Source organism: Camelus ferus, chromosome 14 (genome assembly GCF_009834535.1).
Source record: "Camelus ferus isolate YT-003-E chromosome 14, BCGSAC_Cfer_1.0, whole genome shotgun sequence".
Lineage (NCBI taxonomy): Eukaryota > Metazoa > Chordata > Mammalia > Artiodactyla > Camelidae > Camelus > Camelus ferus.
In genome coordinates this window covers 37,690,779-37,705,386 of record NC_045709.1, presented here as the reverse complement: position 1 = coordinate 37,705,386, position 14,608 = coordinate 37,690,779, and the positions used below count along the sequence as shown (strand labels likewise).

General features: G+C 37.2%; 1 protein-coding gene across 5 annotated transcripts in view; it reads right to left on the bottom strand.

Annotated features, from left to right (window-relative positions):
• Window positions 1–11,628, bottom strand: part of LOC102519441 (dTDP-D-glucose 4,6-dehydratase) — an 89,175-nt gene extending 77,547 nt beyond the window's left edge. Inside the window, exons 1-6 of one of the 5 annotated variants that reach the window (XM_032496782.1) lie at window positions 11,448–11,628; window positions 9,432–9,498; window positions 8,191–8,259; window positions 6,997–7,087; window positions 1,024–1,156; window positions 479–488 (exon numbers count right to left, since the gene is read on the bottom strand). In XM_032496782.1, the coding sequence (XP_032352673.1) occupies window positions 479–488; window positions 1,024–1,156; window positions 6,997–7,087; window positions 8,191–8,259; window positions 9,432–9,498; window positions 11,448–11,533 (456 nt within the window). In that variant the 5' untranslated portion in view covers window positions 11,534–11,628. Of the gene's footprint in view, window positions 1–478; window positions 489–1,012; window positions 1,157–6,996; window positions 7,088–8,190; window positions 8,260–9,431; window positions 9,499–11,447 lie in introns of those variants that run through there. The other 4 variants (XM_032496777.1, XM_032496779.1, XM_032496778.1 and 1 more) reach the window with 4 other exon arrangements.
• Between the last annotated feature and the right edge of the window lie 2,980 nt (window positions 11,629–14,608).

Below are 14,608 nucleotides of genomic sequence, written 5' to 3'. Positions count from 1 at the left end.
TGTTAATCGCTACATTTAAAAAACATTTATTGAAACCCAACTATGTGCCTGGCATTTTTCTAAGCACTTCACATGTAGTAACTTCTTTAAGGTTCACAACAACCCTATAAGGGCAGGCAGAAAGAACAGCAGGTGCAAAGGCCCTGAGTCAGAACTGTGTCCAGTGGAACTACAGGGAGGCTGGTGTGAGGGAAGAGAAATGGGATACAAGGTTGGAAAGCTAGAGGCCAGAACATGTGGAACCTTGAAGGCCACTGTCAAAACACTGACCAGTTTTGGTCAGAGTAATATCATAATCTGACTTATATTTCAAAAATCATTCTGGTTACTGTGTCAGAGCTGATGTAGGGTGACAAGAGTACAAGAAGGAAGAAGCTTACCTGAAAAAACTGCAAAGAGAGTTGCAAAGGATTGTTTCTCAGAAGTAGGATTAGGAATTGAGGAGAAGTGGCCAGGGTCTGCTTTTTCTCATTGTAACTCTTTTCAGACTACGTGGGTTTTTTTCCACTATGCATGTGTTTTGGTAAATAGATATATTTAAAAAATAAAACAGGACAAAATGAGGTGCTGACTTTGAAAAATACAGACTGGAGAATGGAGTCATTGCTATGCATAAAAAGTGCAATATTTACAAATGATTCAAAAAGAAGTCGCTCCCTGACACTGCAACTTGCTGTCCTGAGTGGAGGAGAAGGGAGGCGGGAGTGTGCTGCAGCCCAGCACGTGCTATGACCCGTGGGAACGCCGCGCATGATGGGAGCTGGGTGAGACCTGCTGCTCTCACATAACACTGTCAGTCAAATTACATATAAGTCTGCACCAAGACAAGGCTGTTGTTCCCCATTTGGGGTCACATTATTTGATTTGAACAGAAGACACAGTGGAATAACATTTTGGAGAGTCCCGTAAGTGTGTATATTAGAGAATAAAAAAGTCCAGAGTAGGTTTTAGTAAGACAGGCTTGTATCATGGAAGAGGGTAAGGAGATGAAATGGACATTTTCTAAGCTTACCTTATCAAGACGTGCCTCCGTATACCTCATCTGTGCTGACGTAAATAAATTTCTCCACTCTGGCTTCATGAGCAGCACTCACCAAAACGTGAGTGCCGTAAACATTAACATATGTAAACTCAAAGGCATGGACAAAGGAAAGATCTAAAAAAGAAGAAAAAGCTAGAATGAATTCCATCCAAGGGACAAAGCAAATACCAAACAGTAGACTCAGGTTTAAGGAGAGCTCTATTTACTTTTCTTCATTCACCACAACTGCAAGTGTTAAAAATAACATAAAAATGCACTGCTATTTACGACTTCTTTAAGCCCAAATTACATAGTACATGTCAATTTTTAGAACCTAGAAAAATACCAGTGCTATATTTACAGGAAATTTTTTTTCATTCTAAAAAGAAAATGACAAAAAAAGGAATGATACAGCTAACTTCAAAATGCTCTTAAATTTAAAAAATGTTGAAACTTCCAGTTTCTGCTAACAGAGGGCTAGGCTTTTCAGATTGACATGTGATTGCAGAATATGACAAAAAAAAAATGCTGGATGAATTATTTTAAAACAAATTCACTTTAATGAATTGATTCTCTATAATCTGGGAACAGGAAAAACTTTCCTAACTACGACTTATGATCCAGAAGCAAAATGGAAAGAAGCTGATAAATCTGACAACATTAAAAAGTCTTGCATGGTTTAAAAAAATCTATAAACAAAGTAAATGGACAAAGGACAAACAGGGGAAAATATCTGAAGTTTTCAGAGACAAAGGGTTAATGTCTTCAATCTAGAAAGAAGTCATAAAAAGTAAAAAGGAATGACCCTGTAGTAAATGGGTAGGAGACATAAACAAAGACTTAAGACAAAGAAATACAAATAGTCCTTAAGCTTGAGATACTCAACCTCAATTATAGCAAGGAAAATCCAAATTAAAAACTCACAGATACTGTTTTTTACCTATTAGATGGGCAAAAATTTTAAAATTTGACAACACAATTTGTTGGTTGGGTTATAGGTAAAAACACACTTATATGCTGGGAGTGAGAATGCAAAAAAAAAAAGTTTACAATTCCTAATGAGGGAAATCTGGCAATATCTAGGCAAATTATACACGCATTTGGCCTTTAACCCAGTGTTATGGGACTCAATTGTCCCCTCCACTCATGGAGGAGCCCTCACCCTCAATACCTCACAAAGTGACTGTACTTAGAGATGGGATCTTCAAAAGGGTGATAAACCTAAAACGAGGTTTTCAGGGGGGGCCCAGCGACTGGTGTCCTTACAAACAGAGGATATCTGGACACAAAAAGAAGAACCAGGGATGTACAGAGGGGAGACCATGTAAAGACACTGATGAAGGTGCTCTGCAAGCTGAGAAGAGACCTCAGCATAAACCAAACCTGCCAGCACCTTGATCTTGGACTTACAGCATCCAGAACTGTGAGAAACAAAATTCTGTTGTTTAAGCCACACAGTCTGTGGAATTTTGTCATGGCAGCCCTAGGAGGTCATATATCCTGTAATCCTACTTCTGGGAATCTCTCCCCAACATCAACTGATAAATATACAAAAAGACACAGGCACAAAGCCGTCTACTGCAGCACTATTTTTAAAATGGCAAAAAAGAAAAGAAACTCAACCACAGTACATCCACACAATGAAGTACTCTGAAAATAGAAAGAAATAAAGAAGGCATCCATTCTGCTGTGTAATGATCTCCTAGATACACCATTATATAAAAAAAGCAAGATGGAGTAAAATATATACAGCAGGCTACCATTTCTCCAAGAAGGGGAGTAGGTTACATTTTTTTAATAAAAAGAAAAGATAAATCATAAATAAAAGCATATACAGTTATCTGCAGGGGGAAGAGGAGAACACAGTGGAAAAGACAAAAGACAGAGATAACAAAAATAAGAATAATAACTACAATGAATTAACAAAAATTAAATGTGTAAAAATTGAAGAATTTACAATACTAAAAAAAAAAAAGAGGGAAAAAGGAGGATGCTAGGAAACTAACTCATTATAACAAAACCAGTAAGTAAACAAAAAGAATCAAGCATTTTACCTGTCCTTTCTATATCAATTAAATTTCAGGTAACCCAATAACTTAAAAGAAAAATTTAGTTTTATAGGTATTCCAGTTCATAAATGAAGAATGTATGACATAGTTAAAATGTCATCATTTTGCAAACCCCACATACAAATGAATACTGACTATATAAAGTACAAAAAATGATTTCTAGTGGAATTGAAAAAACAAAACAAGATAGACTTCAAAACCTGGCTAAAAACAGTTGGGAATAGATAACTGAAGGTAAAGTGTCTGAGGCCCTTGTATTATTTGGGAAGAGGGCAAAGGTTTTGATGGACTTTAGACTTTGATAAGTTAATTATGCATATGGTAATTTCCAGGGTAACCACTTAAGGAATACAAACAGAATATATAACTTCTGAACCAGCAGAGGAAGAAAAATAGAATAAAATTCCTTCAGTCAAGCTCTTAAAAACGCAAGTAAGAATTTCTAAAAAGGAAGGCAAGAAAGAATGTTCTGAAAAATAATTTTAAAAGAAACAAGCAAAGAAGCAGACAGGTGAGAAAAATAGAAAGCACATAATGAGCTCGTAAAAATAAATCCAAATATATCAATGATCTAAACATTCAAGTCAATTACCAAGGATGCTCAGAGTGAAAATTAAACCAAAATCCACACACAAGTTGTTTATAAGACACACAGCTAAACCATAGCCAGAGAAAGGCTGGAAATAAATGGATAGAAAAAGACATCATCATGAAATAATAACAAAAAGAAAGGTGATACAGCTATATTAATGTCAAACAAAATGGACTTCAAGGTGGTACCATCACCAAGGAAGAAAGATCACTTCATAAGGTTGAAAGATTCATTTCACCAGAAACATACAGGAAATTTAAAGAACAGGATTATGAACTTAATCTAATGCATCTACAAAGAACAATGCACTTAATGTTTGCAGATGACACATTCTTCTCAATACACATGGAATATTTACAGAAAGTGACCCTATATTGCCAAAAAGTAAGTTGTAGCACAAAGAACTGAAATCAATGTAGTGTGTTATCTAACCAATACTACAATTAAGCTATAAGTCAGTAATGAAAAGGTAACAAGAAAATCTATACATTTTTGCAAGTTGAGATACAAACTTCTAAGTAACTCCATGGATTGAAAAAGAAATCAAATCTTAAAAATAAAAGATAATTAAATTAGTACACATGAAAACATGGGATTCAGATACAGCAGTATTTAGTATTTAGAAATAAATTTATAGCCTAAAATGCATCATTAGAGAAAAGCTAAAATTAATAAGCTAAATAATACCACAAAAAGGTAGAAAAAAACAATAGAAAATAAGCCTAACAAAGCAGAAACAATAGTACAGGTAAGAGCAGAAGTTCATTACGTAGAAAACAAGCCTATAATAGAAAAGATCAACAAAGTTGTAGATAATTTTTTGGAACCACAAAAAGGTAGGAGGGTTTGCTTTGTGGGTATCAAGAATTATTATAAAGTTATAGTAATTTGTGTGGTAACAGCATAAGGATGGACAAAGACCAATAGAACAGAACAGGAGCCCAGAAAGAGAGCCAAGCACACATGGGAACCTGATCTCCAACAAAGGTGGCAACGGGGAAAGGCTGAGTCTTTTCAATAAACGGTGTCGGGTCAAACTGATATTGATATGCGGGGAAAAAAATCTGAATGTAAAAGGCAAAACAATAACTTTTATGAAAAGAATATAAGAGAATATCTCCATGACCTTGGAGGTAGGAAGAGTTCTAACACAGAACACAAAGAGGAGTAACCTTACTAAAGGAAAAGGTTGATAAATTGAACTACACTCAAATGAAGAATTTCAATTGATCAAAAGATATCATTAAGAAAGTGAAAAGGCAAACCACAGATTGAAAAAAGGTAGTGGCAAAAGGCTTGAATTCAGAATATATAAAGGTCTTATAAAAATCTGCAGGGAAAACACTGACAATCCACTAGAAAATGGTAGATACTTAAACAGAAACTTTCTAAAGAAGATATATCAACAAGAAAAGGGGGAGGATAACCCAATAAACAGATGCAAAGGTTTTTAATCTTATTAATAATCAGGGAAAACATCAAAAAAAATCACAAAAGATTGACAACAGAAATATTGGTGAGTATCCCATAAATTGCTGGAAGGAGAACTGCCGTATCATTAACCAAGCATAAGGATTTGCTCTACAAGATATGAAAGTACTGTATCAGTCAATATACTGTGTAATCAGCACAGGCATACACAAATGGACAAATAAAGAGTTGAGAAACAGGTACTCATACAAAGATACTTGATACCTGAGAGGGCAGTGGGAACTGATAAACTTTCCCATAAGCAGTAGAGGTCCAACTGGTATTCAGATAGAAAAAAATGAAACTGGATTCTAATACTTCATATAAAAATCAATTTCAGATGGATTACAAATCTAAATGTGAAAGACAAAAGTATGAAGTTTTTCAAAGATAATGTAGGAGAATATCTTCATGATCCTGGGACAAGAATTTCTTAAGACCCAAAAAGCATTAATCACAACATAAAAGGCATACAAATTCATTAAGAATTTATTTAAGAATATTTGTTCATCAAGACAGGCTAACAAAAACATGAAAAGATAAGCCACAGAGTGGGAGAAGACATTTGTAATACACATAACAAAGGACTAGTATCCAGTATATATATATGTATGTATATGTGTATATATGTATGTACACACATAAACAAACTTCTTCAAATCAATGAGAAAAAGATAAACAAGCTAATTTAAAAATGGACAAAAGATTTCAACAGCATTCCACAAAAGAAGAAATTGAAATTATCAATAAACAGATAAAATGTAGACAGCCTTAGTAATCAGGGAAATATAAATTAAAATCACAGTGAGATACCACTCTCTACACACTATTCAGATTGATAAAAATGGAGAAGACTGACAAAACGAAGCGTTGGTGAGATCTGGAGCAACAGGGGGTCTCCTGGAGGACAGGAAATTGGTACAACTGCTTTGTAAAATAGTTGGACATTATCTCAATGTTGAAGTGTGTGCAGATCTTATGATTCCCATTACATATTGAAAGAAATGTGTACCAAGATACATGTGTAAGAATGCTTATGGTAGTACTGCTCAAAATTGCCCCAAAGTGCAAACAACCCAAAAGTCCATCAAGAGTAAAACAAACCCAAGAGTGGTGCTGTATACTTGGAATGGGATATTGTACGTCCCTGAAAATGAAATTACACTTACACCAAACTGCAAGGAAGAATCTACAAGGATGAAAAAGCAAGATCAAAAAACCTACTTGTTATTTTATATATACATTATTATAAAATTTAGAAACAGGCAAAACTAACTTATACTGTTTAAAGATAAATACATATACAGTAAAACTATAGCAAAAACCAAGGGAAATTATAACAAAATCAGTTAATAAGGCAGTAGTAATACTACTGCTATTCAGCAACACTCTATCTTTTGTTTAGATGATAGCTACATGGCTATTTGCAATATCATTAATCATTTAGCCCTACTCCTAAATTCTTTTTAATGCATATTATATTTCACAATATAAAATTTTAGACAAATTATTACACAATATCTCAGGACAAAACAACATAAAAATACAGTTGAAGGCCCATCTCCCCAGAAGTAATCACTATTCTGGATTTGGTTGAAGTCAGTTTTAAGACAGCACTCAAGGTTACATTTCAACATACACTAATATAGGCGATCTGAAAAGCACCAAGTATCTCGATGACAGAATGACCATGGGCTTTTCTGGTAAAGCATGGTGTACGTTCTTGCAAAGGCATATATTTAAATACCTATTTGTTCAACTCCATCATTAGATTTTAATTTTGGCTAGTTAGCTACTGGAAAAAAAATTTGCCCATCAAAACTGTAACATAAAACAATGCTTACCTACATGTGTTTGTGCAGCAAAATGTAGTACTATGTCAATTTTCTCAGTTTCAAAAAGCAGTTTCACGAAGTGAGAATCACATATGTCACCCTGCATAAAAAAGCAAACACGAAAAAATTGTTTCACTGAACACTCTCATTCACAGTGACCATCCTGGTTTCAAAGAGAGTTATCTTGAAAATTCAACCAAGGGGTCAAATGTAGTAATGATGTATTTCTCCAGCATCCTAGGATATAAAATATTCAATTTAAAATAAGTTTTTGTAAATAAATGTCTAAACAACATTTTATTGAGCAATACTAAGAATTATGGTAGCTTTTTTTTAACATTCTTGCCAACCTAAGGTGACTATGTAACCAAGAAAATTTTTAATTTATTTTTTTCAAAGTTTGAGATAGCCATGATTGAAATATATTTAAAGTAAATGTTAACAACTGGAATGACATTTTGAAAAATGTATTTCACCATGGCTAAGCAAATTTATGAGTACTTTTGATGTTATATACACTTAGTTCTAAATAGGTATTCTCAACAATTCTTCAGTGACTGAAAAACACTTTCATAAAGAAGAACAGAATTATGAAATGTTTGCTCAGTAGATTCTTTAAGATTTGTGGTTAAAAGAAGAGTTTATAAAATCACTTTTTAAAAAAACACACAAATCATTAGATAAATAGCTTTATTTGACATTAAAATTTCCCTTTGTGAATTAATGACCTGGTTCCCTGGTTTATATTTTGGACTCTTCCAAGAGAAGCTAGTAAGAATCACCCTTCCAGGGCCAATCAACCCACCTTCATGGGAAAAAACTATCAGGGACTGTCTGGTGGACGTTTTGGCTGTTGGCTGGCTTGAGTAACACACCCTGCTTTATACCAGTCTCTTTCATTTAAATCCCAACAAGGCCTTATTAAGAAGCCTAGTGAAGTCCCCCAAATCACAAACCATGGAAGTTCAATCAGCTACTCATAGATCTACCAAGGCATCAAAAATCACATGTTGCTTTATGTGTGACATCAATCTACAAGTGGTATTCTCCACAGCACGTGGTACTTCTGGAAATTAAAAGGTCTTTAATAATTGTGCTTTCCAAGCCCTTATTACACAAATTTATCAAGCAGAAAGATATAACATCTGAATGACTAAAAAGGCACAGTATAATAATCATATAATTATAAGAACACTTTTGTACCTGTATAAATTTGTAGTTTTGTTTGTTAGAAATGGTTTCAAGATTCTTCAAGCTTGCACAGTAATCCAGCTTAAAAAAAGTAAGGAGGGAGAAACAACACAAAAAGTGATAATAGCTTTTCCTATAAAACTTCAATTTATTTTAAAGACTATAGATGTTCTGATCATAATACAAGAACATGTCTTTTTAAAGTGTTTGTCCTCAGTGTTTTTAGAAGTTTCTGCTATCTTAAAAGTAACAAACAAAAAACATGTGATTTTGTTACCTTTTCAAAATATAAAAAAATTGCTTTTTATAAGCCTCTCTTTTAAAAAACTTTCCTGCCCAGATCTGCCTCCAGCTACTGGTGGCTGTAAGGGTTTACTATTCCTTACTGAAAAGGAATTAGTGATTGAATACAATTACACCTATGTTACACATAGTATAACTCATTACGCTTTTTCCTGAGTTATCTGTTAGTAAATTGGTATACAGATAAGAAAAAAAATTACTGTCTACAGTATTATGACAGGTAAATTTTAACAAGACTTACATATTTTTTAAATTGAAGTATAGTTGATTTACAATGTTGTGTTAATTTCTGGTGCACAGCATAGTGATTCAAATATACTTACATATATACATATATATAAATACATATATACACATTCATTTTCATATTCCTTTTCATTATAGGCCATGACAAGGTATTGAATATTGTGCTAATTATTTTTTTCTATATACTTTTACTACAACATTTTATGAAATTAAGATAACTAACTGCATGTTGTGTTTAAAGTCAACAGTGCAGTGACTACCAATCACAGCTTTCAGAATCTCCAGGGATATTCCAATTAATACAGAAAAATTCTCAAAATTAATATAACTGCATTTTATTTTTAAAAATAAATGCAATTTTCCAAGAGGTGGCAGTTGTAAAACCATATGACAGAAGGAAATAATCAGAGTCTCTCAACTCCAGAAAAGGTTAACAATCACAAGATTACACTAAATGTTGAATTTAGAGTGAAGATTTTGTTTTAGTAAAATACTGCACTTAAAACCTTTATGTTATGGGCTATCATAATAAGTGAAAAAGTTTCAAGACTTTATGTAAGATTAAAAACTGCATGAACACATGACTGTATAGGCCCCAAAGTTGCTAAAATGACTAAATAAAAAACTAAAATATCAGCACGACAGAATTCTAATATACATATAAATAAGTTCCAGCACGTGGAGCTCATTTTTATAAAACTCACCTTGTCTAGATTTATGATCATATAGTTTGGATAGTCTTCTACTAAAGAGACAATCACATGTGATGCACTATAGAAAAAAAGGATATCTTGTTAGTAGAAAATTAAACCTTTTCCCTAAACTGTGAATGTTACTCTAAGCTGTCCAGTATTAGTAAATTATTCAAAGATCCTTTAAATTGTTGCAACAGAAATAATATAACTACACTGAATATACACACACCCACAGTTTTCAATAATCTCAACAGTATTGATATACAAAATCTTACACTCCCTTTACACTATGGTGAAGAGAGAATTCACTGGTGCTGGGGGTAAGAAAATAATTAATCAAATGATGCTATCTATGCACGCTTTGAGTGTGGGAGTAAAGCAGTATCATAAACATAGCGGGTAGTAGTCAGTACAGATGGACTGAAACTAAAACGTGCCTTTTCAGAGACTGTAGGTGTAAATGTGTAAAAAGTAAGCTGATAAGAGCATAGGAGTTGTCCATGTTCACAGTAACCCTACTGCAACTGCCAGCTCCTGGTGCAAGAATTTGGTGGTGTAGTAAACCAGAAACCTAGGTTTTCAAGGCAAATAACTGCTGAAACCTTCCTGAGTTGAATACTGACAGGGCTCCCAGGTTTCAGGGGACCCTGAAGTGGAACCAGAGGCATCTCTCAGTGAGATGATCCCTAGGATTTTATCATACACCAGCATGCGAGCTCCTAGGAACAAATTATGAACAAATTCAGAGTTTGTACTTGACGGCCCTTTCACAGAATTTTCTAGGATGTACCCTTCCTGGACCACCCTTTAATGCCCATGCTCTTCTTCTCAGTAAATGAAATTTGCCTGGGACCCTCCTACAAGTCACTGTCAGATTAGAAGAGGTGATCTAATGTGCTAAAGGGTGCAGGTTTGGTGGGGGAGCATTCTTCCAGGTGTTGAGGGAACCACAGTCTCTGCTCGCATTCGGTTTACCTTCTAGGGTGGGGATGTAGGCAATAAGCAAGTAAACACAAATACACAATATAATTTCAGGTAGTGATAAGTGTGTTAGTTGGGACAGGAACTATTTCAGATAAGATGGTCAGGTAAAGCCAGGAGGAGGTATGTCTGAGTAAATATCTGAATTGAGTGATGCAAACAGCCTAAGCAAAGAGGAAGCCAGTGCAAATGCTTCAAAATAGGAGGAACTAGACTCGTGTGTTCCAGGAATTGCAAGAGGGTGAGTGTGACAGGCACAGAAAAGCAAGGCGCAGAATGATAGAAGATCAGGTTAAGAGCCTGGGCACTTGAGAGTCTTCTAGATATGGTAGGGTTTGGATTTTATTCTAATTCTGGCAGGAACCATTACAGTGAAACACTGACTTCTAAGTGAGGGACAGGCTTTAAGGGAACAAGAATGGAAGCTGTATGACCAATCAGGAAGCTACAAGTAACAGTCTAGGCAAAAGCAAACAGTAACACGGGCTAGGACTGAAAGGGTGAGAAGTGGTCGCTTTGGAAGTACTGAGAGGACGTGCTGATTAAATGCGGGTGTGACAGGGAAAGAGGCTTCAAACAACTAGTACAAAGCACTGGCAGAGGAATTTTAAAAGTCAGCTGACTAAAAGAAACTCCTATCATAATCCAAAAACCGTTTCTTGGCGCCGACACGTACAAGGCCTGCGTATCGCGGGGGCACGGGAGCTGAGCTGGGGTTGCGGCAGGGGTGAGCAGCTTACTGCGAAGTGGGCGCACTCAGAAGAGTGCCGGGTACCACTCGGCCCAGGTAGAAAGGTGGACTGTACCACAGCACTTCTGCTTTGGTTGAGAGGCGTTTAAAGGAAGTCTAAGTATCAAAGGAGCCAAGTCTTCGCAGGCCAGGAAAGGGGGAGAAGGTGGCATTATTATCGTCGTGCGTTAAGACCCTCCCCATGTCAATCAGACCCCCAAAGCTGATCCCAAGGTGCCAAGGGCAAGCGGAGGCGCATGAAAAGGTTGGGGTTTCTGGGGAGCCACTACTGGGCCAGCGGCGCCGTTACCTACATGAAACCAGCACCCCCGGTCACCAGAACTCGCTTCGCAAAGCTGCTGGGAGGACCCAAGGGCTCGGCCCAGCCCGCGGCCGACATCTCCCAGCTCAGCAGTGCCCAGCACCGTAAAGCGCCAGCTCAGTAGATCGCAGGGACGTTCCACCGCGACTTTTTACGACGCGTCTTGCTCCCCGACACGTTAATGGGGCAGGCAGCGGCCACTTCCGGAGCTTGGGCCGACTTGTCCCCGCCCCCTGGGAGGCTGGGCGGGCCCACGGGTGTGAGAGCCTCGAAGCGACACTGCGCAGGCGCAGCTCTTCTGTGCTTACACCTGGCCCGCTAGGAGTAACTGGGGTGGCTAGGAAAGTGGGGCCTTAAACATTTCGGGGTAAGTGACACCAGCGTGGATTAGACTTTACTTAGCTACAGAGATAGTCAGAGTTAGGAATGATTTTCATTCTTGAACTACAGCGATCTTCACACATTACTCACCAGTTGAGCTGAGAACTCCGGGGAGTACTTGCAAAGTATGGAGATTGGAGGTTGGAATTGCAAAATGGCTGTTTACTTTGTCGTTGATATTGTTACAGACAGTACGGGCTACTTACAATTCTGGTAAACACGTTCCCTAGATCCTACCCTTAGATCTTTTCTACTGTTCTCCCTCTTGCTCACTCTGCCCCAGCCTCCCTCTCTCCTTTCTCTTCCTTGAATTTCCCAGGCATGTTACTTCTCTTGGGCCTAGACACCCTTTCCCTAGACGTCTGCTTAGTTTTTACCCTCAGGTCTTAACTTCAATGTCACGCTAGAGGAGAATCCCTCTTTGACCACTCCAATTAAAATAGCAAGCTGTACCCTAGCCCCGCCCAGCCACTTTACCCTTCTGTATTTTTCTCCATAGCTGTCTTCAACATTTATGTTGAATTAATCATTGTTACTGCTCCATGAGGGTAGGGGCTTTGTTTTGTTTCCCGCTATAATCCTGGGGCTCTAGAACCAGGCCTGGTACAGAATAAACCATCAGTAAACACTGTTTACAGATGAATAAATATCTTGGGTTTTTTGTTTTTTTGTTTTCCACATACTGTATTGGCAAAGCCTAAAAAGAATGGGACTACCCAGTATATGTGCAAGTATCATTTGTTGCAGCCATTTTTGGGGGCCAAGTGGTAACATATATGAAAAGTTCAAATGTACATACCACTTTATGGTCCCCAAATTCCATGATGTGTAACATAAGTAATTACAGAAAAACATAAATGTGTTCATTGCCATATTGCTTATGATAATGAAAAACTGGATACAATCTATATGTCTACTAGTGTTGTCTCACTTTTTTAATACACCGGGCTGATATATAGCCTTTAAAAAGAAATGTTGCAACATGGAATGAGGACCAAAATATATTGCAGTAGCTACTTACAGTTTTGTATGAACAGACTTCCCTACCCTTTATGATCTCCCCAAGTTGATCCACCCAGATTGACCACAGGATGTGCATCTGACTCACCATAGGCCAAATGAATCCTCTTCCTGAGTTTTGGAATTGGACTAAGGTTTCAACGCAGTCTAGTTGCTCTTCTTGAACTCTGAGGACCTACCAACTGGGGACTTGTTGGTAGCCATCTCATTCAAATGAAGTGAGGAATCAAAAAGTTTGTTTTTAGTGAGAGAGAAAAAACAATGTTGATTGTGAAAAGAAGAAAGAAAAGAAGCCTCAGTATTTAAGGCTCAAGTTCTGATCTTTTTTCGGGACCAATTACATTCCTGTCTTTGGTTTGCAAACACCACATACATGTAAGTGCATATCTTAAAGGATCCACCATAGACTATTAACAAGGAGTTTCTTTTGGTATCAGTATGAGCAGGGGAAGGAGGAAATAAGAACTTCCATTCTTGCTTCATACACTTTTGACTGATTTTTTTTTTGTCTAGGTTGCATGAACTACTTTTATAATTTAAAATTATGCAGTTTAAAAAATCTCATAATATTAATACCTCCAGTTTATTCCTTGTCAACCAGAGATATAGAAAATGTTGGGAATATGATTGGAAGTGTTCCCTCAGGTTTCTTTTTCTAAATGGTGAGGTCTGTTGTGAGAACCCACTTACATGTAATAGAAGCTTTTTGTCCAGTGAAAATAATTTATATATATTTATTCATGAAATGATTTTGAGATTCTACTCTCATCAAAACAGACATAGAGTCTGACCAGCTGGAATTCACAACATAGTAAGGGATTCAGATAGAGACATTTACAATACACTGTAGTAAGTGCCTTGGTAGGGCAGTAAGGGATTCTGGCTCCAGGGGTACCTAACACAGATTTGAGGGTTTGAGAAAGGCTTCTTAACGTGCTCTTTGGAAAGAAAAATAGGAAAAGGAGATGATATGGGGGTTGAATGGTACAATATATGAAGCATTCCAGCCAGAGGGATCTGCAAGTGCTATTGACCCAGACGGGAGAACTGGAAGTGTGTTTAGCGAACTTACAGTGGCTCGGTAAGCATGCACATTAAACGTTGAGAGGTGGAAATTTGAGAGACTTGAAAGTCATATTCTAAAGGCAACTGAGAGCCTCTGAAGGAAAGTGATGCAGTCATACTGCGTTTCCCAAAGCTTTCTGTGTCTCTAGGGTAGAGATGGACTGTGTATAGCCACTTGGAGAAAACTGACTGTTGTCGGGTAATTTGCCCTAGGCCAACAACATGGTGATAAGATGGTGGCCTGGATAGGATCGTAGATGCTATTCCCTAACCTAACCATCCAGAAAAGGCGCTAATAAACTTCTGTTTCATTGAATTGATTGCATGTAGGGATATAAGGGGTGGGGTTGGGGAGGGGGGTCGCTATAATTCTCAGCTGTCTGGCCTGCTGGTTGATGGCATAACTCAAGAAGATGGGAGACCTAGGAGGGAAGAATTGGTTGCAGATGCCAAGAGAGATTTAACATGCGTTAAACTGTGGACATGTACAGCTACGCGTCTTTGAGTTATTAAATTAGGAACGTCCAGTAGGTTACATAGGCATGTAGGACTTTGCTGAAGTTCTCCTCTCTTCACCAGAAATGTTGCTGCTGTGTCTGTCTTAGTTCTTTCGGAATCCCACACATCTCTGGAACACTCTCCGGGTTGGTGACGACGAGTCCGCGCATGCGCAGTGGCACCACGCGC